General features: G+C 41.8%; 4 protein-coding genes and 4 non-coding genes across 16 annotated transcripts in view; 2 read left to right on the top strand and 6 right to left on the bottom strand.

Moving 5' to 3' along the window:
* Window positions 1-883: 883 nt before the first annotated feature.
* Window positions 884-7,093, top strand: LOC113747165 (lactosylceramide 1,3-N-acetyl-beta-D-glucosaminyltransferase A). 7 transcript variants are annotated; one of them, XM_027285861.1, is made up of 3 exons: window positions 884-996; window positions 2,197-2,317; window positions 4,802-7,093. In XM_027285861.1, exon 3 carries the CDS (start codon window positions 5,112-5,114, stop codon window positions 6,273-6,275), a length of 1,164 nt encoding a protein of 387 aa, XP_027141662.1. In that variant the 5' UTR covers window positions 884-996; window positions 2,197-2,317; window positions 4,802-5,111; the 3' UTR covers window positions 6,276-7,093. The 7 variants fall into 7 exon arrangements, with proteins under 7 accessions (XP_027141662.1, XP_027141660.1, XP_027141658.1 ...); XM_027285859.1 differs by having other exon boundaries at window positions 925-996; window positions 2,013-2,317; XM_027285857.1 differs by having other exon boundaries at window positions 926-1,146.
* A 4,639-nt stretch (window positions 7,094-11,732) lies between these two features.
* Window positions 11,733-16,552, bottom strand: eif4a2 (eukaryotic translation initiation factor 4A2). Its single transcript, XM_027285854.1, has 11 exons — window positions 16,423-16,552; window positions 15,463-15,520; window positions 15,239-15,371; window positions 14,881-15,020; window positions 14,312-14,480; window positions 14,122-14,231; window positions 13,684-13,827; window positions 13,152-13,289; window positions 12,943-13,032; window positions 12,604-12,683; window positions 11,733-12,522 (listed from the first exon to the last, which is right to left on the bottom strand). Exons 1-11 carry the CDS (start codon window positions 16,449-16,451, stop codon window positions 12,378-12,380), a joined length of 1,236 nt encoding a protein of 411 aa, XP_027141655.1. The 5' UTR covers window positions 16,452-16,552; the 3' UTR covers window positions 11,733-12,377.
* LOC113747193 (small nucleolar RNA SNORA81) lies at window positions 13,409-13,593 on the bottom strand. The gene has a single exon (XR_003463435.1). It is a non-coding gene; the product is annotated as a small nucleolar RNA SNORA81 (small nucleolar RNA).
* LOC113747194 (small nucleolar RNA SNORA81) lies at window positions 13,898-14,078 on the bottom strand. The gene has a single exon (XR_003463436.1). It is a non-coding gene; the product is annotated as a small nucleolar RNA SNORA81 (small nucleolar RNA).
* Window positions 14,574-14,648, bottom strand: LOC113747195 (small nucleolar RNA SNORD2). Its single transcript, XR_003463437.1, has one exon. It is a non-coding gene; the product is annotated as a small nucleolar RNA SNORD2 (small nucleolar RNA).
* LOC113747196 (small nucleolar RNA SNORD2) lies at window positions 15,118-15,191 on the bottom strand. The gene has a single exon (XR_003463438.1). It is a non-coding gene; the product is annotated as a small nucleolar RNA SNORD2 (small nucleolar RNA).
* A 712-nt stretch (window positions 16,553-17,264) lies between the features above and the next one.
* On the bottom strand, window positions 17,265-18,851 carry LOC113747177 (SET domain-containing protein 9-like). The gene has a single exon (XM_027285954.1). The coding sequence runs from the start codon at window positions 18,659-18,661 to the stop codon at window positions 17,798-17,800; it is 864 nt and encodes a 287-aa protein (XP_027141755.1). The 5' UTR covers window positions 18,662-18,851; the 3' UTR covers window positions 17,265-17,797.
* Window positions 18,852-18,893: 42 nt separating this feature from the next.
* Window positions 18,894-21,338, top strand: part of LOC113747178 (DCN1-like protein 1) — a 2,457-nt gene continuing 12 nt past the window's right edge. The window contains exons 1-5 of one of the 3 annotated variants that reach the window (XM_027285957.1): window positions 18,894-19,002; window positions 19,614-19,827; window positions 19,930-20,098; window positions 21,004-21,134; window positions 21,214-21,338. The exon at window positions 21,214-21,338 is cut by the window's right edge and continues 12 nt beyond it. In XM_027285957.1, coding sequence (XP_027141758.1) covers window positions 19,000-19,002; window positions 19,614-19,827; window positions 19,930-20,098; window positions 21,004-21,134; window positions 21,214-21,335 — 639 coding nt within the window. In that variant the 5' untranslated portion in view covers window positions 18,894-18,999 and the 3' untranslated portion in view covers window positions 21,336-21,338. Of the gene's footprint in view, window positions 19,003-19,056; window positions 19,186-19,248; window positions 19,388-19,613; window positions 19,828-19,929; window positions 20,099-21,003; window positions 21,135-21,213 lie in introns of those variants that run through there. The other 2 variants (XM_027285956.1, XM_027285955.1) reach the window with 2 other exon arrangements.

Genomic DNA, 21,338 nt, shown 5'->3' with positions numbered 1-21,338 from the left:
CTGACTGTCAGAGCTGCTGGTTTGTTCGGTCTGCGCTTGATAGAAAGTAATTGGGGACATTGACTTGTACTGGGAACATTGCATAAAAATTAAAAATACACCTATATACGTAGGTGCATAGGTGTATTTATCTACAGTACTTTTCTTTGCATCCTAAAATAAAATCTAAAAAACCTGTTCAGTAAAGATTCAATCAGCCTTTTTTTTTTTTGCCATGTGCAGTTCTCCTGCATGTAAGGTCACATTAAGGGGAATATGAAAGGCAGATGACAGCCTGTAAGGTGTAAAGCCATGAACAGTGAAATTGATGCAAATTGGAGCACGTATAGCTGTGGCTCAAGTGGTACAGCGGGTTGTCTAACCGGAAGGTAAATGATCAATTCAGAGTGTTGAACCAGATACTAAACCCCATGATTCTTCCCTTGGTTAAGATAGTGTGTAGATTAGTGTTGGTGTAAATGTCACTTACTTTCATTTACAATTACACACATTTTCCAGTGTATCAAAGAGTCTACAGCCATGCTGGCACCTCTGTGATGCAGTACTCAGAGCTATGTGCTAAATCTTAGTTGTTAACATGCTTGTCATGACAATGCTAATACAATTTTAGTTAGGTTGAACCCAAAGACAGACACAGGACAGGAAGGTAAGGTAAAAAAAAACAAGTCTTGTATTAAAAATACCAGCAAGGAAGGCAGAGATGAAACTAAGGTGAGGTCAAAGGAAGCTCTTGTAAAAGAGCTGGCTGGCGGGCTTGGTGGATGGTGACGTAGGCGGGTGTAAAACAGGTCTAAGTATCACATACAGACAAACATGCCACCTGCTGTTTATGCACAGTCGCTTGTAGGAGGCGTGACGACTTGATTCCAAACAGGTGTGCTGATTTCAGATGATGAGCAGGTGTGTAGAGAGTGGTGTCAGGAGGAAGATTCAGGGAGAGAGACCACGCCCACGCAAACACAGAAAAAGAGACAGACCTGGAAAACAGGCCGAAAAGTAAGGAAACACACAAAGAAAACCCCCTGAGGCACGGCTGCGGCCATGACAGCTGTTTACCAGGTATAATGTGTTCATAGTTTGCGAACATTTGCTAATAGGCGCTAAAACATGAAAGACACCTGAAACTGATGGGAATTCCAGTGCTTTGTGAGTATTAAGTCATAAATTAAAAATATTCAAGACTGTCTGTACCAAATTTTATGGTAGTAGATCGAAAAATTGCATTGCAGTCACATATTTTAACCTCAATAGTGGTGCATGATACATCATCTGGGAACCAAGAATGTCTGTACCAAAGTTTGAGCCAGTCAATCTTGTAGATGTTGAGATATTTCACTGGATAAATGAAAAAAATTGACCTGCAGGTTGGGCTTGATGGAGAGTCATAGGATAATCAAACCATTTGGATTCATCCTCTGGGGACAGTGCATATATGTAATATCAAATTTCATAGCAATCAATCTGGGAGTTATTTTCATTCGTCTTCTCAAGTTCAAATCGGCAAAAAAAACTTTTTTGTACACGTTATGTGAATTGGTTACCCTGTGTATTTATGTAGCTGAGTTTTGTTTGCAGCCCCATCATCCTGAAAAAATAGAGGAAGCACTGATGTGTCATACAAATGAAAAGGTGATTTTTCAAAGTACTCACTGAGCGTAGTGTATGACTGCTCCAAAAGATCTCCATAGCAAATAACCAAATTTAGTGTGATGGAATAGAGGATGTTTTGAATACAGTTGCTTCCTCCTGATCGTGCAGATATTCAAACCTCTAACACCGAAACACAGCATTGCATGGTTCATTACATACATAAAGTGCCCTAAAATCCATCTGCCGGCTTCCTGTCTTCTATAGTTGCATATTAATAATTCATATCTAATTAAGCATCAGGACACATTTTGAAAATATTTAAAGTTAGATATTCATCAGTTGTCACACCCTTTGCACATCATCTCTCTCTCTCTCTCTCTCTCTCTCTCTCTCTCTCTCTCTCTCACCTACACACACTACAGGCCACCCCCACACTGAAAGAGGAAGGGAGGGGAGAGAGAAAAAACCAAGGCAACCAACACATTAACAAGCAAGTTACAGTCTACACACTCAGAGGAAGGATCAGCAACAAAACACACTGACTGACGCACAAATGAGAGATTGATGCCTGCTTCTGACAAGTTTTGGCTCCTGTGCCATCTGAAGGAAAAGTAAACTCCAAGCGACGCAAGATCCGTGCAGCAGAAAAGAGGATCTGTGAGGAAGGGGGAAAGGAAACTGTTGCTGCCTCTGCCTCGGATTCACACAGAGAGATTTTCTGTTGCCGGTAAGTGTTGGAGTAATCAGTCGTGTGATGGTGTGCTTTACCTCCCTCCCTCCCTGTTTTCAAATCTATTTATACAATTTGTGACTTTGGAAATATGTTAGTGGCGTGGTTCACTTTCACAGCGCTTGTTTTAGATGCAGCTCAGACAGAGGAGTTGAGATGAACACTTATGTTTGTACATGTTCCAGTAAAAGCTCTGTGTGCAGTATACTACGGCACTCAAATAGAGAGTGACAGCAGAACATCCTGTTTAAAGGACAAGATGGTGTCAACACCTTCAGTCAATAATCTAAAACAGGCAGGTCAGCCCACAGGAACACGAATCATCTGAGGAAAACCGTTAAATAAATAAAAAAAAAAACAGCTTTTAGACCAGCACACGATTTTAAAAAAAGGTCACATTAATTAAGTCACAGACACAGTCACATTACTGGCTGTGGACTTGTCACATGAGTGCGGCCTCTCTGGGCAGACAGTATAGTAATATATGTGTTTCACACTTTTTCAGGAAGGTCATGTTTCTTCCTGAAACGCCCGCAATTTTCAGGCACCTGAGCACAGTTTCTATTGTACTATACTGTAATTTAGTGTGTGTGAGTTCTTTATAGTTTGGTATTGTTTTTATTAGTTTTCTCTTTTTAAATTCATCTTAGTTTCTGAGTTTACTCAGTTTATATTGTTTTTAAAAATTTTAGTTTTTTTTTAGTTTAGGTATTCATTTTAGGTTGGTTTAAAAAAAAAAAAAGTTTTTAATCATATTAGTTGGGACTGTTTGTCAGGGACAAGATTTAACACATTTCTTATTAGTTTTACTATACAAAGGCAGCACATTGTGAAAGCAAGTGACTCACAGTCATGTCTCAGTTACGAAATGCACCAATGCCACCTCATACTTGTGTTTTTGATAGAAAATGAAGACATTTCCCACGTTTTTATTTTAGTTTAGTTTTGTACACAATATTCTTTCTTATTTTTCTTTTAATTTTTTTTTTCTTGTTATTTCACTTAACTAAAATGTAAAACTTGGTTTTAGTTTAGCTATAACATGGTGTGCATACATACATGAAGGGAGCAGGCAAACAAAGGCATGTTGTTTTATACAGCTGAACATGCCCTGTCCTTAAAGGTTACCAGTTCACACAAATAAACAATGTAAAACATCCTCATGTACTTTAGGTAAATTTACGAGCCGTGCAGATAGATTGGTTAAATTGTTTGGTTAGATTTGGTTTAACTTCCCTTTCCCTCCACCCTGAAACAAGTAGTGTTTGAGTGAGAAAGATGTTGCTGTTCGATGCTTTTTTTTTTTTTTTTTTTTTTTTATATCTAACTTTTTATTGTGAGCACAGTGTGTGTTAGCACAGCATTGTGTTTGGGTAAAGGCAGAAACCTCACATGCAGATATAACAACCTGCACATAACCCCCCTACCAAAAACTATGTATCTGTGAGAAAAATATGTTGAACCAACCCTTTAAAGATGGGGATGACCAGTTGTCTTGCCACATTTAATGCTCATGAGTATATGGTCTCATGTTATAAGTAAAGGTCATAGTCCTGTCATGTGTGCATGTTCTTATCTCCATACTGGCCACTAAAAATCTATTACTCTCTGTGTAATCAGTGACAGGAGAAAAAAATATGACAGACATTTATGACCGGTAGGCTGTATCGTAAACCTGACTGAAACAGTTTTTTTCTGTGTAAGAACAGGAGGCTGCTGTGAACCAGTGGTGCAGCAGAGTTTCTCATTATTACCAGAGAAAGCGAGCCATTCTGAGCCGGTGACCTCATTAGGCACAGGCTTGTCCAAATGATGTTTAAAAAGCTCTCGGGGTGCGGTGGGAGTCCCGGGCCCCGGGACCATCATGACCCCCCCACCCCCCCCCCCCCCCCCCCCTTGGTTTCACACCAGGCCCAGCCGGAAGCGGGTTATTCTCGTTCCGCATTGTGCTACAGAGCTATTCTGACACTGTCCATTGTGTCCGAATGCTTTCCATGACTCTCAGCGATTTCACTGGGTCTGCACCTTAAACCCCTCCATTATGGACCGGCTTGCATTGCCACATTTGCTGTGTTGGCTTTTGCATTCAGTTGTCCCCCTCGCCTCCTCCCCTCCTAGCCCCCCTCGCCCCACTCCTCCCCTACACCCCACCCACTAGATTTTTGACTTTTTCAACTAATGTTACTACTCATGCACAGAAACACTGTGAACATAAGTGGGCGCAGTCAAAAGCCAAAAAGTTTCAGTATATTGCCCTGAATCACGTGATCTGAGCACATGCTTACACTTTTTTTTTAACCCTTTTTTGAATTTATTTAATTGTATGAAATTGTTTATAGAATCTATTTTATTAAACAGAGAGGTGAGTGGTGTCATCACATTTCCCACTTAATTTTGAAAGCAAAGGAAGCAGAACTTTTCAGCATCCGTGCAGCTGTGTCACAACTTTTTACAGTAAATGTGCTCTCTGTCTCTTCTCAGTACTTCAGGACGGGCTTCATGGGTGAAATATGATTCTCCAGCTGCTGGGCGACTGTGTGTTTACAGTGATTCTGCTGCGATGGAGGGCGTTTCCCAGCAGACCCAGTGACTCTCACCGCCGCCTATGCCTCCTGCTAAATGTGGAAAGCCTAGGATGGAAGAATTACCAAGTGCTGCTCTGAGGCACTGGAACAACACTCTCAACCTCCATAACCTCAACCATCTCACCTCCTCCTCTGCACACACTAGTTGCTTCATCACCATCACCAACCAGACAGGGACCACCGCCACTGGGTGACAAGATTCCAGGATGTTTGTGAATTTCCGCCGGATACGAAGATGCCAGTGTATGCAGCTGATGACCACCTGCCTGGTGCTGTCAGTGGTGATGGTTTGCTGGGAACAGATGGACAACAATGTCGTCAGCCACGTGAAGTCCTACTCCTACCGCTACCTTGTCAACCGCTTCACTTATATCAACAAAAGCCTCACCATCCCACGAGAACAGGCCAGAAGCTTCAGCAACTTCCGCTACCTGCTGGACCATCCGCACAAGTGTGCTGGTGAGGATGTCCTCCTCCTTCTCTTTGTCAAAACATCCCCAGAGAACATCGAGAGGCGCAACGCCATCAGATCCACCTGGGGTAATGAGACCTACATCCAAAACACACTGGGAGTGACAGTCAAAGTGGTGTTTGCCTTAGGAACACCTCAGACCAAGGAGGAGGAGCCCTCATGGAGCAGGAGGAGTAGGGTTGGTTCTCAGGAGCAGCTCAACCACGAAGACCATGTCCATGGTGATTTGATCCAACAAGATTTTTTAGACTCCTTCCACAACCTGACCCTGAAGCTGATCCTGCAGTTCCACTGGATGCACCACCACTGCGCACACGCCCGCTTCCTCATGACTGCTGATGATGACATCTTTGTACACATGCCCAACCTGGTGAGCTACCTGCAGGACATGAGCAACAAAGGCGTCACAGACTTTTGGATTGGGCGAGTTCACAGAGGGGCGCCACCAATCCGCAGCAAAGACAGCAAGTACTATGTGCCCTTTGAGATGTACCCGTGGTTGTCGTACCCTGACTACACAGCTGGGGCTGGGTATGTCGTCTCAAGAGACGTAGCAGACAGAATCTACCAAGCCACGCTGACCCTGAAGGCCTCTCTTTACATAGACGATGTTTTCATGGGCATCTGCGCCAATGCCATCGGTGTGTCACCGCAGGAGCACGTCTATTTCTCAGGTGAGGGCAAAGCACCCTACCACCTGTGTATCTATGACCAGATGATGACCTCACACGGTCATGTGGAGGATATCTATGACCTGTGGAAGGATGCGACCGACCCACAGGTGAAACAGCGGACCTCTGGACTCATAGGGAGACTGTACTGTACAGTAGTGAAAATGTCTCTCCTTTGTCAACCATACCATTTCAACACTTACCCTTGCAAAGCAGCCTTTTTGTAGTATTACTTCAGGTTTGTGCGTGTCATTGTGTGACAGAGAGAGGGGGGAGTGTGTCATGAAGAAAGGAGTATCATCGCTGTGAATATTACCTCAGTCCTTTCAGTCGGACACCCGTGTCACAACATTGGAATTTGTGTTCTGTGTTTCGAAACGCAAAGAGACCAAGCGATTCATGTTTGTCACTGTTAATGTGAGATCAGAACACGTCAACGACTTGCAGTTTTGGTGGTTTATTAATGTGACTTTACATTGACAGCAGAATGTGTTTTTAAATAGTAGGTCCTAAAAACCCAACCAAAACCCACTGTGCCCGCAAGTAGAGTTTTAATTGATTCATGAACTGTTCAGTGACAGCGTATTTGTCGTTTTTGAAGTTTGCACCCTTCTGCAGCTGTTAAGTTGTCTTTTAAATTTTTAATACAGTGAAAACTTTTTTCAACACTTAGTCACCTCTTTCACTGGCATTTGCCTAAAATAAAGACACTTTTTAAAAAAACTTTTTAAGACTCCACAGAAACCTATAGAGGTCTGTGTCTAAAACGACAATGTGAAGCATAAGTAACACAACTGGGTGTTTCGTGTGTGAGTAAAAAAATACTGTACATAAGTGACGTGTCAGCTCTAAAAATGTCTGCATGTCATGAAGTGCAAGATTTCTCACAGTGAAGTAGAATAGATCAAAAACAGTTCCTGTGATGAAATGACAAATTAATGAAGGGCAAGTGTTCTGAATTGACAATTTTGTTGTTATAAGATCCTTTTTTGTAATTAAATTTGTGGAAAATGTTTTTTAATGAAATAAACCCCCCCCAAGTTAGTGTGTTTTTATTTTATTTTTTAGTATTTTATTATTAGTAATGGTCATTAATATAGTACTTTAAATGGTTTGACCAACAACTTTTGCAAGAACACCAGCACATTTCAACATTTTTTTTTTTTTTTTTTTAAATAGGAAGGTAAAAGCCACTTCCTGAAGTTTCCCTTGGTTGCCTAACGATGTTTTTTCACAGTTTAGTCAGGAAGCACTCAACCACAATGTAACATACATGCATACAAAGCAATGCTCTAAAAACCACGTGCATAAGACCCTGATTACTGCACAAATGAAACCTGAGGCCCTCCATGTGTTTGCACTTCCTCTCCATAGCAACACTTTGGAAGTGTAAACATCTTGCATGAAAGCGCTCCACATTTTACTACCCAAACACAACTTTATAAGTGAAGGAATGGGCATTGCCTGAGTGTGTGTGTGCGTGTGTGTGTACTGGCATTTTCCGCCTGACATTTGATACGTAGAGCCGAAAATACCCCCGGAATCTGCCAGAAAGTCATCAGCGTCCTCAGGGTGTCTGATCCACGGAGGCATCTGGCACACTGCTAACAGTAATAACCGAGGCTGGTCCTGTGTCAGTCACGGTCGGCAGAAACGAGATAGGAAAAGCTCAAATTTAATTGTCAGACATAATCATACAGGTACAATCATATGGAAATTTATTGCTATGATTGTGTATTGTCATTTTTCAGTTGTGTGCCGGACCGGCGGAGATATTCAAATATATTTGCACTTTGTATTCATGTTCAATGTTCATTCCCTGCAGCATTATATATCCTTTCCTCTCTGAGATTATTGAACTTTCCCCAGATCTCAGTTAATAGCCATATTTTCTTTGAATCATATATCAGTAAATGTATCAGTATCTGCGAGTGTAAGGTCATGAAAATGTCGCCCTCTCCCCACTTCACCTCCGCTCGCTGTGAATTGTCTATATGTTTATTTATGGCACCTCGATCCTGAAAAGTGATATTGCCTGGATTAGCTGTTATCCAAACAGCTGCTCTGTTTCCAAGGCAACGCATAAAGAAGAATAGTTCACACAAAGGATTTAGAGGAGCCTAAAAACACAACCAGCAGCAACAGCATGACTTTAGCAGTTTGGCCTATCAACCATCTGCTAACTAAACTACTGTAACTGTACATATGCAACTATGTTCACTTAGATGAGATGAATACGATGCCGCCTTGTACAGTATCTGAGCTGTTTCGTTTAATTTCCCATGGAGATAGATATTGGTTTGTTATTTTTAGATTCACTCAAGCGAGAAGTGGCCCATGAGGAGTCAGCCGCTGACTTTAGTCATCAGAACAATGAAGCTCATCTTTAGTCTCTTCCCAAGAGGTGACTTTGAAAAATAATTGTGTTGACAAAGTTGACGTGCTGGTCAGAGCGCCAGCGGAGCCCCATGGGCAAGCTATTACTATAGCTTATTAAAAACGACATAGTTACTTAAAAAATGTAACCTTAGGCAGATTATTACAAGCGTCAAAGAGGAATTATGAATGTGGGGAAATCGGTTTTGTAGCTTTTCTCAAGATGAACAAACTTCCTAAACTGCATCAGAGAAGTGTCTCTTTGCCAATCGGATGTTTACACAATTCATGTTCTACGACACAAAGGTTCAAATGAAAAGTTTAGGTCACTGTCCTGGTTTAACACTACACATGAAGCTACAGCAAGATGTTTACGCAAGTTATCTGGGGAGACACAAAAGTTCAAATGAAAAGCAGGTTATTTGCTTTTTTTTGCCAACAGTTAAATGAAAAGAAATTATAGCATCAGTATAGCATCAAGTCAGTTTAACTTCTGGGGCCATTAATCATTTTCAACAGGTACACTAGATGGACAACAATGAAGCGGCCACCAAAACAGGAATGGTTTTACAGGTGGAGGCCACTGACATTTTTTCCCTCCTCATCTGTTCTGACCAATTTCTCATTAGTTTTGCATTTGGCTAGGGTCAGTGTCACTACTGGTAGCATGGTGCAGTACCTGGACCCTACAGAGGTTGCACAGGTAGTCCAACTCCACCAGGGTGGGACATCAATATGGGCCACTGCCAGAAGGTTTGCTGTGTCTCTGTCTCTCTGGCTGGTCTGCCACTGGCGCCCTGTGATTTCACAGATGAGAGCAGGTTCAACCTGAGCACATGTGATAGATAGTGAACGAGTCTGGAGATGCCGTGGAGAACGTTACGCTGTCTGCAACATTCAGCATTCAGCATGACCAGTTTGTTGGTGGGTCAGTGATGGTCTGGGGAGGCATATCCGTGGAAGGCCGCACAGACCTCTGCAGACGCAACGGCTGCTATTAGGTATCACAATGAAATCATTGGACTCATTGTCAGACCCTACGCTGGTGCAGTGGGTCCTGGATTCCTCTTGGTGCACGACAATGCCCGGCCTCATGTGGCGAGAGTATGCAGGCAGTGCCTGGAGGATGAAGGAATTGATAGCATTGCCTGGCCCCTATGCTCGACTGACCTAAATCCAGGAAGGCTGATAATTTTCATTTCCATTACCCAGTCCATATCAGGAAAGATATCCAGAATGATTTCTTTTCCCGTTGAGATCTGATGTTATTTCAAAGTGTTCCTTTAATTTTTTTGAGCAGTGTATGAACCCACAACCAGCAGCTGGTTAACTCGGCTTAGCATGAAGACTGGAAAAAGTTAGCGTGGTTCTGTCCGACAGCAGCAAAACATTTTTAACCCCAGTGTCAGGCTGGTGAGCACTTTCTTTTAACGTGCAGACAAAACCAGGCTAGGCGTTTCTTTGCATCTGGTCTTTATGCTAAGCTAAGCTCACTACTTGCTGGCTCTTGCATACAGATATGAGAGTGGTATCGACAGAGAAAGTGAATATATTTCCCAAAATACTGAACAATTAATTGAAGAAGCAGATCTTTAAAATTTTCCACACCAAATAGACTTACTTCTTTTGTTTATGACACATTTTGTATGGATATTAATCATTTTATTCATTACATTAGAAGCCAATGTCTAGGACATCATAATGAGGATAAGATAACTCGGGAACACATGTTTACTAACTATTCTTATATGTAATAAACAGAATACTAAGCAGAATGAATTATTGAGAGGTAATATGGGTTTCACCACTTCTTGGTGTATTAAATGAAAAGAATATATAAAAAATTTAAAGAAATTAGTACCAGAAATGACCAAGAATATAAATACTTTTGAGAAGTGACAAAAAAGGAAGTGTTTAAAAAAAACACAAGGGCTTACTGGAATATATATATATATATTTGTGACTGAATTATAAATTTCACAAATTATAAAAACCTTTAAATTCAATTGTTGGAACAGCACAGCGACACCAATAAATCCAGAGAGTAACAAAGGTATATACGACTAAAAGACCACGGAAATAAAACACAATAGGCACTAGACAATAATTCTGTTCTGGCAGTTAGTGATTATTCAAACACAGATGGAAATTTTAACCTATAACTGGGACAAGACAGTGACACTGAGTATTTGTATAGGTCTGAATTTGCAAATGCTCTACTGAATAGTTTCCACAAACACTTTTATTCATTGTTTGGAGATTAGTTCCTTTATGAAAAAAAAAACAAAAAAACATTTGTAAACTGTAAATCTTTAAATTATAGGTTATATTAGTTATATTTTCACATCTAGTGCGTAAGATTTAATGACAGTGTTTGCTTTTGATTAGTAATTATGCACTAAAAATTAGCATTAAAACCTTTTCATTTCACCACATTATACATTTCTAGGTAACCACCACCCAATGTACTCAGGAAGTGAGCATTACAAATATACTGCTTGTATGTGTTCATCTTCAACAGACACTTACTGGTTGTACAATTTGCAGGCATCTTAACACATGTTCTTTGAAACGTTAGTCAAGACATCCCAATTTCATGTGTCCTATAAATATCATGTCATATCACAACAGTGTTAGGAGAGATATTTATACAGTTTTTATTTTTTATTTGCTCTGAATGCAAATGACACTGTATGAGAGGGCAATGGGTTTTCTGCCAATACTCTATCAGTGTTGTTTGTATAGAAACATATCAAAATGTTCAAAATTCAAATAAAATTGATCATAAGTTTATCATTTTGGATTTTGCATCCATCACAAGACAGACACACTGATGGATAAAATGTGTAATTTGACTAAAGTAATACCTAAAAATGACAACACTCTTAGCCTATTCAGACATCTTGAAAAAAAAAAATGTTTGCTACCCACTGTCAAAGAAATTAGAAATATATTGTTGAAGATTTACATATGGCTTCATAAAGTGCAGGTCTTTTAAAAACCAAATATCCAACTGTGGAAACTGAAGCACATAGTCGATTTTACATGTTGACACCTGAACAGAGTGGATCAAGGCCTTTATGTAATGTCCCCTCTTCACTGACTCTGAGGGTCACAATATTTCCCCCTTATAGATCTGCTTATTTACCACTAGATGGTGCCATTGAACAAACCTTCAGCTGTGCTCACTGATCCTGCTGCTACAAGCGCTTCTGTAGACACCTTATAAGCATCATCCATATTTAAATACAAACCACTGCTAACTCTACTTATTTAAATACTAGTACTCCATGAGACAATAAAGCGAGTTTACTTACAGCAATTTGTTTATTATTAAGACATTCATACAATTCTGGGCAGGAGGAAATCTGAAAAGTAGTCAAGGGGGTAAAATAGCAATATACTCTGGTGAGGGTAAAACATGTCAGCAAAATATAGCCAACCAGTGAGGAATTCTGAGAGCAAGAAAAAAAAAAAAAGATACAATTAAATTAAAACATTCACAAAAGATAACAAAAGCAAGTAAATCTACAGTATAACATGACAAGTGCCTCTATTAAGCAGGCCCACAATACATCGTACATATGTTAGCATAACATAATTTGCAGACTTTATACAGCACTTATACCTTTTAGTCCACAAGTAAGTTACCAAATGGTGGAGAACATCGAATACACACATCTTAATTGAACATGGAAAGAAATACCTGATAAGGACCTTTATGTTTACAGACCCCATGGCTTTGTAGCTCCAACCAGCCAACTGTCGAGGTTAGAATCTACAACTGTCCGAGAGGGACCACCGTAGAAGTCACCTCACTTTAACACATACCAAAATTCTGATCCAAGGTTTAGCATTGAGAAGTTTTTCCCCCTCGAATAATATAAGCACAATGCAAGTGGACGATCGCTATCACTGCGTTTTTTTTTGAAAAGAAAGAAAAATCTCAGGGCTCAAATCAGGTCAGCCACATTCATAGGCATCTCCTCCACAGTTGTATTGTAAAACGTCTCAATGTCCCGAAGAATCCTCTTGTCCTCCTCAGTGACAAAGTTGATAGCAACTCCTTTTCTGCCAAAACGGCCACCACGACCAATTCTGGAGGAAGAGCGACGAGCCATGTTAGACTCGCACAGAGACGGAGATGCACATATTAGTACAGTACGTGACATCACTTACCTATGAATGTAGTTCTCTCGGTTTGTGGGAAGGTCATAGTTAATGACCAGGGAAACCTGCTGGACGTCAATCCCACGAGCCTGACAAGAAAAAGGCATTTAAAATTAGAAATTTTAACATTGGAGACAGTCTGTTTAAAAATCATTGTTTACATGTTAATGTCGCCCATTATTAAGTAACAGATTCCTACATTAGAAGAACCCATTGTGGAGAACGAGCCCTGATCTCCCAAAAGTTTGGACTGCTTGGCCATTTTTGGACTGTTGCAGGATTAAAAACATTTGGGGTTCCAACTTTACATACATTTCTAATATATCAACACTCCCAACTCATACTAACCAGAAGATCAGTAGTGATCAACACTCGGCTTGAGCCAGACCTAAACTCCCTCATGATCACATCACGCTCCTTCTGGTCCATATCACCATGCTGTGAACAGAGAATCACACTGGTTAGACTGTGCAGCATTACTGCAGATAAACGTTTACAAGCAAAAGGAGTGGACTGAGTAGACAGCTGTAGAACAGCAGGCAGAGAACGGATCTTACCAGAGCAGAGACTGTGAAGTCTCTAGCATGCATCTTCTCAGTCAACCAGTCGACTTTTCTCCTGGTGTTGAGGAAGATGACAGCCTGGGTGATTGTCAGTGTTTCGTACAGATCACACAGGGTGTCCAGCTTCCACTCCTGAAAAACGTGAAAAACAAGTTATGCATTGTGAACTGAACAAAGTGTACCTGACATCATACTCCATGTCTTTAACTAGGCCACTTATCAAACATCTATTGAACTCCATAAAACAGCTAATGTGTAACACAGGATCTTGAGACAAAGGACACTGGACATTAAGAAAGAGGTCCCCCCTGAGCCTCATTTCCGATACTGTGCCTTTATTCTCCTTCCCTGGTGTACCCATGCTTACACGGCCACATGAGCTAAACCTGTGAGGTCTGGCTCCTGCAGTTTTAGCAGGGTGCTTTAAAGAGAAGGGACATTTCACAAGAGAAACCATTTGCTATGCGATTTGCTATGCGATGTTACTGACTGGAGTACTGGTCGTGTTAAAGTTGAGTAAACCCACCTCTCGCTCCACATTTATGTAGAATTGCTTGATACCCTCGAGGGTAAGCTCTTCTTTCTTCACCAAGATGCGAATGGGATCTCTCATGAACTTCTTGGTCACCTCCAACACCTCCGCTGGCATGGTGGCAGAGAGCAGAACCACCTGGAGAAGATTTAGAACATTAAAACGAAGATCCAAAAGACTAAAACGGCAACAAAACATGAAACTGCACAAGTGTTGCACTGCACCTTGAGACAGAGGCCAATGAACATTAAGAAAGAGGTTCGACAACATCTCATTTTCAGCACAGTGAGCAATAATCTCCTTCCACGCAATACTCTGCTAGCATTATTGTATAAACAGATCAAATCTGGATCACACAATTATAGCAGACTTCTGTTAATGCGGAAGGGCAGCATAGTTCATCTGCAAACCTGCATCCAAAAGTTAGCTTACTTGAATGTTTGTGCTCAGTTTCTGGAAGATCTCATAGATCTGATCTTTGAAGCCTCGACTCAACATCTCATCAGCTTCATCCAAGACAAACATCTTGATCCATCTTGGGGCTGTGCAGAAATGCAGTGTTAGAAATCAAGCATGTGTGAAAATTACTGCTGAGCACATCAACAGGCTATGTGCTACTTACACAAGTGTCCCCTGGTAAGCATGTCGAACACACGTCCTGGTGTGCCAACCACTATGTGAGGGGCCTCAGCCTGGAGCTTCTGTATTTCGCTACGGAGATTGGTCCCTCCGATGCAGGCATGGCAAGCTGCCCCCATGTAGTCACCCAGAGCCAGAATGACCTTCTGGATCTAGTGAGGAGGCAGGCAAAAAAACACAACACTGGTTTAGGACAATGTGGTGGAAATTACATTTCAACACAAGGAGTGTAGAATAACTGTTCAGAGTGATCAGTGAAATAAAAGGATATCTCCATTTCAAGAGTCAGTCCCGAAAGATGGTATGCCATCATATCACTCAGTTATCCACATTTAAAGCACAAATCAATGAAGCCAGATCACCTTTTAGACCAATGCAGCCATGGACAGAGACTACACCAATCCTAAGAGGGTACTTTGTGTTTCACAACTTTAGAATTTTGGTGGATTTAAAAAAGAAAAAGAAAAATGGTACCTTCGTACTTGAATCAGTGTCCAGTGTGCTGTTTAGGTCTGAGACACTGAGGTTATCATGACCTCAGGAACAGCATACCTGCTGAGCCAGCTCTCTGGTGGGAGCCAACACCAGAGCCTGAGTCTCCTTCTGTTCAATATCCAGCTGCTGCAAGATAGAAATGGCAAACGTGGCCGTCTTGCCAGTGCCTGACTGGGCCTGGGCAATGACATCATAGCCTAGTGGCAAGAGGACAAACATCAGAGAATGAGAAACGTGGATTTAAGATCATGTCACATTAATTTGCTAGTTCAGATTTAAGAGTTGTACAATATCGAGTGATCAGTGGAAACAAAAGTTATCCCCATTGTTGGGTAAGTCCCGAAAGATGGTAAAGCATCACTTCACTCAACAATCCACTTATCAACATCACTTATTAAAAATACAGCTTATGTACCTTTGATGCAAGGAATGATCGCCCTTTGTTGAATGGCTGATGGCTTTTCAAAACCATATGCGTATATTCCCCTGAGAAGGGTCTCCTTCAGGTTCATATCATCGAAGTTATCCGTAATCTCGCTCCAGTTGCTCTGCGTTAAAAGACAGTGGTTTGTTAGTGACTAGCACACACTACTTTTCAGCCGTGAAGAGCAGACAAGTGTAATAATGTCATGCACGTACCTCGATGACACCATCAGGCTCCATCCCATCTGGCCCCCCATGGTCTCTATCTTTTGAGCTGTGTAAGAAAAAGAGACATGGTCAAATTTCACTTCAAGTCAACTTTGACATTTTACCAGCACACAAAAAAATAGGCAGATGCCTGACTACATGTATGCAGCTACAACCAAGCGCCCATACCACGTGTCAGGTCACGAGCCCCCGCCCCCCTCTAAATGGGGGAGAAAAAAAAAAATCCCGCCCTTTTCACGTTAACTTCCAGCTTTTAAAAACGTGAAAAGTTCCGTCAGATGTGTAGTGAGCAGGTCTTTGGTGGTCCGGGGTTACGCCCAGAGTGTCCCGTTACAGAGTCCGAGCCTGCGCCGAGCGCACGTGTCAAATTCCACGAGCACAGCTCAAACTACCTGCCGCCTCCGACACGGGAGAAAAAATAAAAAAATAAAAATCCCGTTTATGTAACCTCAAACTGTCACACACCGGCTATTGTGCTCCACTGCAGCATGAAACGCGGCAGAGATGTAGCTTCACCTCAACATGGAGCTCCGCTCCCCTCACGGTTAGCCAATATGTCCGACAGTTGGGCCTGTGCTACCAACTGGGGCATCCGCTGCCCGAGGAGCAGGCCGAGGTGGATCCAGGTCCGGACGGTTCCTCTCCATTTAAACAACTACAGGCGACGACAGCTAAAAGTTGCTCAAACAACCTGGTGTCGGTGTTTTGTTTGACACTTTAGAGCTCCACAACACGTTTAATAAAAATTGTTTCTAACGGCAGATTGGAACTGCGGTGCTACGGAGCTAACTGTTAGCAACCACATCGCCCTCACAGCGGTTGGGGCCTGGCTTGGCTTAAATAACCACAAATTCTCCATCATACAGAGTACACAACAGCGTGACATGTTTAAGTACGACTAAATATGGAAGTATTGATTGAAAAATGTCACCAAATGTGCGAGTTTACCTGTTGTAATCAGCAGAATCGCTAGACATGATCCGTGTCCAACTTCAGCATGCGACTGGAAAGATCGCTGATGGCGATGCCAAGTGCCTTTATGCAGCCGGACTACTTTCACTAGTGAACTTAATATTTAGTTTGGTTGATAATATTCTCTCAGCTGGCTGGCTTGATTTTTTTAACTCACACTTCGTTTTATTTACTATCTTCCACATGCAAAAAAATACATTTGAAATAGGGATAAAATGTGAAATTTGTTTCAGACTATACTTATCAGCGGAAGGATATTGCAGTAACAAGTAGTGCTTGGGCTACCACGGTGTCCCCAACAGGCCAAAACTCTTCAGACAAGGTTGTGCGGCATTTTTAGGGAGAGGTTCCGTGTGAGGCTGATTAAGCGACAATTAATGACACACAGTAAGAGGGACGAAGACAAACTGGGAGAAAACGTTTGAAAAAGGTGTTCTCACCAGTTTTCTTTCGACCTGTTTTAGATCTGTCTGAGATAAAATGCTCAATTTAGCACACTGCGTCCAATTATATTCTATTAATCTGTTTTGTCCTGTGTTCTCCAAGTTGTGTGTGTCTGTTTGCATCATTTAGTAATTTAATTGCAAGATCTCACTTCTGACTTACTCATGAAAGGCCTACACCTTTGCTATTCACACACACACACACACACACACACACACACACACACACACAGGACTTATACACGTGCATTCACTGATGTCAGAATAATAGGGCGCCCTGAGCATTAAGGGTTTTGGCACCTTGCTCAATGACACATTGGCAGTGTCCACAAAGTGGATTACACTACACATACACTGTTTGGGTAGTTTTGGGTTATTAGTTCCATATGAGTACCACATGAATTATACCCAGCAGTGTTAACTTCACCTTCGTCAGAGCATGCATCTTACAGATTAATAAAACACTAACAATCTAATAATATGTATTTAATACATATACAATACAAATAACATTTAATTGCATTTAATACATAACATGCCAGTGCATGTTTTTTTCATTTTGGATACTTGAGTACTTATGCAGAATCTTGTACTACTTGTAATTGGGTCAATTGCACCACTACTTTTACTTCAGTAAAGGACCTGAGTACCTCGTCTGTGCCCTGTTTTACTTGCAACAAATTAATGAATCTTGACTCTTTCTGTATATTCCTACAATACAATTCAACACTGGCAGATAAGTGCAGCTTCATATCTTTCATATTACAATAACCATACAGGATGTGTTTTGTCTTTATTCCAGTGCAATGCTGAGTGCACAAAGAGATTTTTTTTTATCTTTGGAGGACAGAAATGTACATTTTCTTCTGCTCTGACACCAAAGCAGAAGAGTGGAGTGTACTCTGACTCTAATGCACGATGGTGTAGTAGTTGGAGAAGAGTTCCTCTCCTGCTCTGATGTCTCTGAGTGCTACAAGGACAACACAGCGCAGAGGCCTCTGTGTGTCCAGGCTGTAGTTGACATTGGGCAGATACTGGCGGAGCTCGATGGGAAATTTGTCCGGCACGTCATACTCCTGGTAGCACACATTAGCAGGCCTGTTGTTGGAACAGTTGTTCACGTACTGACCGACAGCAAGTGGGTTTTGTGGACTTTCTGTGAGCCAGCTGGTGTCACTCATCATGAAAGGGCCCATTCTGTCTCTGCCACTGCATGACCTGAACACCATTTTGGAGATGCCCTTGTCATTGCCATCAATCAGGACACCATCAATACACCTGAATACAAAAGGGTTTCTGATGGACTGGAGGAGAATTGGCTCATAGGCTTGGTACACCGTGCCAGGGTACATGGCAACTGTGGCTCCTTTGGGCACCAATCCTTTGGTGACAAACACTCCAGTGCCTGCAAAGGGCAAAGTGCTCGGCTTCCGGTCAATGCAGAACCCCAGAGACTGTAACATGGCATCAAGTCCACACGCTGGATCTCCTCCACACGTGTCTTCTCCACTTGTTCCCTGTGTGAGAAAGTGAGTGTGAGCTGCTCGGATCTCCCCATGATGACTCCCGAGCAGGACTCTGAAGAGCTTCAGCAGCCTCCGTGAAACTTCCTCATCTGGGACTAGTTTGTCTTTGGAGGGCTCCGTCACGTGTCGCAGAGTTTTCTCATTTTTAGACAGGTTCAGTACAACCCAAGGCACGAACCTGTGTCTGTACGACCTCCATTTGTTCTGAAATCGTTTTACAACAGTCCTAAACATCCAGAGAGACATCTGATAGGTCCGACATGGAGGAACTGGCTTGTTTTCTCGGCTGGTCGGGTCATTTCCGATACGTTATTTCAAAATAAAACACCGCACGTTTCCAAATTCCTATCAAAACTCCCAACCTCGACAAAGCGTTTGTTCGCTTTACAATACACGAACCGAACGTGTTATGTAATGAATAAAAGATTGAATAATACAACACTTTAGGATATGGTATAAGCTGGCATTGTGCTTTTATTTTTAACAGCGGCTCTTCAACCGGAAACAGTTTTTACGTGACTTGTAAAAACTTGACACGCATTAGCCAGCTGGATGGGAGGAAAGGCAGCCGGGCAGAGACAAACATGGTAAGAAACGACTCTTTTTATCCTCCTGGCGCCGTGATGGAAACACAAACAGTGGTCTCACACGTCAACTGTAACACCTGGGTGGTTAATTTAGTTGGGAAGCTGCGCGAAAGACTTCATATCCTCTTTATATCACGAACACAGACGTAGCTCTCGACGTTAGCATGAGCTAACTAGCTCACGGTGAGACTAGCCAGCTCGCCTGGTTAGCTGGCATGAACTTGCTGGCCCTAAATCCATCTGACAAACAACATTTAGTCACACACACTGCGGCAGTGTGAGGTGTTCACTGTTGTCGGCGGGATTTGGTGATTACATTGATTGTTTGGTGTCTTTATACGCGTTAATGTTCGAGCTGACAGTCCACACATTGCACTGCTGTCAGGTTAGCATGTCGTTGCTAGTTCTTTCATAGCTGTTGTTTAACCTGGTTTAATGTTTATGTAGCTCACAACGAGCCAGTCCTTCACGGGTATGAGTGTAATGTGGGATTCTGTGTTGATATGATGCGCAGATTGTTAAATGAGAGTGATAAATACACTGTAGTCGTTGCATTACATAAACAATGTGTTTGAGTTCAGTCTGAATGTTTTCCTGTGTCTTTTGTGCAGAACAAGCTGAAGTCCTCACAGAAGGATAAAGTTCGTCAGTTCATGATTTTCACACAATCCAACGAGAAGACCGCACTGACCTGTCTGTCACAGAATGACTGGAAACTAGACGTTGCCACCGACAAGTTTTTCCAAAATCCAGAGCTGTATGTTCCAAATCTAAAGGGGGTCTTAGACAAGAAGAAGCTCGAGCAGCTGTACAACAGATACAGAGGTATGGGAAAACTCCACTATGACACGAAATACAGTTTTCAGCTTGTTGCGTATGTTGGATTAAATCACTAAAAGCATCACGTCCTCTCACTCTTCCACTTAGATCCTCACGATGACAACAAGATCGGCATCGATGGCATCCAGCAGTTCTGTGACGACCTGACTCTGGACCCAGCCAGCATAAGTGTTCTCCTCATAGCCTGGAAATTCAGGGCAGCAACACAGTGCGAGTTCTCAAAGCAGGAGTTCATGGATGGCATGGCAGAGCAGGGGTGAGAGTTTATTTTCAGATGGAAACTATCCCGAAACTCCTCTGCTATCGTCCGTGGGCAGTGGACAATAATGTAGCCAGCAGATATCCACAAACGGATATCTGGGCCAAGACTTCCCCTGCACTCTGATTAGCAGCTTGATAAAGAGAGAACTTTTCTGCGTTAATGTTCAGGTATCAAAAAGCTAAGTCATGGTCAGACATAAGCGGATTAGTTCAAAGTACACAACATGCACAGCGATGTTAATTGTATGTGTACCAATGGCTTTCATTAACTGCATCTTCTTTTGATAGGCTAATACTGGATGATGAATTTTCTCAACTGTTACTTATGGACTGTGGTTAAATTAATGTTACATCCAATGGAAACTGTAGTCAGTTTGCCGGAGCCCACAGCGGAATGCAGTGTCACATAAATGCGGACCACTCGCTAATTTTAAATGATTTCTTTATCCATCCATCCATCCATCCATCCATTTACTGTAACCGTCGCATCCCAGCTGACATTGGGCACAGTGCACCCTGGAGTTCATGATTTCTTTATTTGAGACTAAATGGGTTTTAAATGTACTGGACATTTAGCTGTTTGACAGTGAATGTTCATTTCAAATAGTTCAATCTGGAGCTACCAATGGCTAGATTTCTGCTTAAGTCGTAGTTCATAGCAAAGAAAAATATTACATGCCAGTGCTGACCACATCTAACAAAAAGACGAGGCCAGATGACTGTATTGAACAAGTTAACAGTGACATCAACATCATTTTAAAAAAGGAGGGATAAAACTCAGGTTATTGTGTCAATACTAGGCCTTTTTATATGTCTGTGAGCGAGCTCTGTCCTGTATTGTCAAGAAAAAGTCTTAACTCTTAAAAAGAGTGGGAACCCTGAACGTTTCTGTTTCCTCAGGTGTGACAGCATAGAGAAGCTAAAAGCTCAGCTGCCAAAGATGGAGCAAGAGTTAAAGGACCACGGGAAATTTAAGGACTTTTACCAGTTTACATTTAATTTTGCAAAGAATCCTGGCCAGAAAGGCTTGGGTAAGAATATTTTTAATGCTCATCATGTTAACTGTTTGTTTGTCGAATGTATATTGACCTTTTTCTGTCTTTCTTACAGATTTAGAAATGGCAATTGCATATTGGAATTTAGTTCTGGCTGGAAGATTCAAGTTCCTGGACTTGTGGAACAAATTTTTTGTTGTAAGTGTGATAATCACACTGAAAATTACTCCTTTTTAAAAA

Source organism: Larimichthys crocea, chromosome XII (genome assembly GCF_000972845.2).
Source record: "Larimichthys crocea isolate SSNF chromosome XII, L_crocea_2.0, whole genome shotgun sequence".
Taxonomy (NCBI): domain Eukaryota; kingdom Metazoa; phylum Chordata; class Actinopteri; family Sciaenidae; genus Larimichthys; species Larimichthys crocea.
Note: the sequence above shows the minus strand (reverse complement) of the source record. Positions and strands in the feature narration are given on the sequence as shown.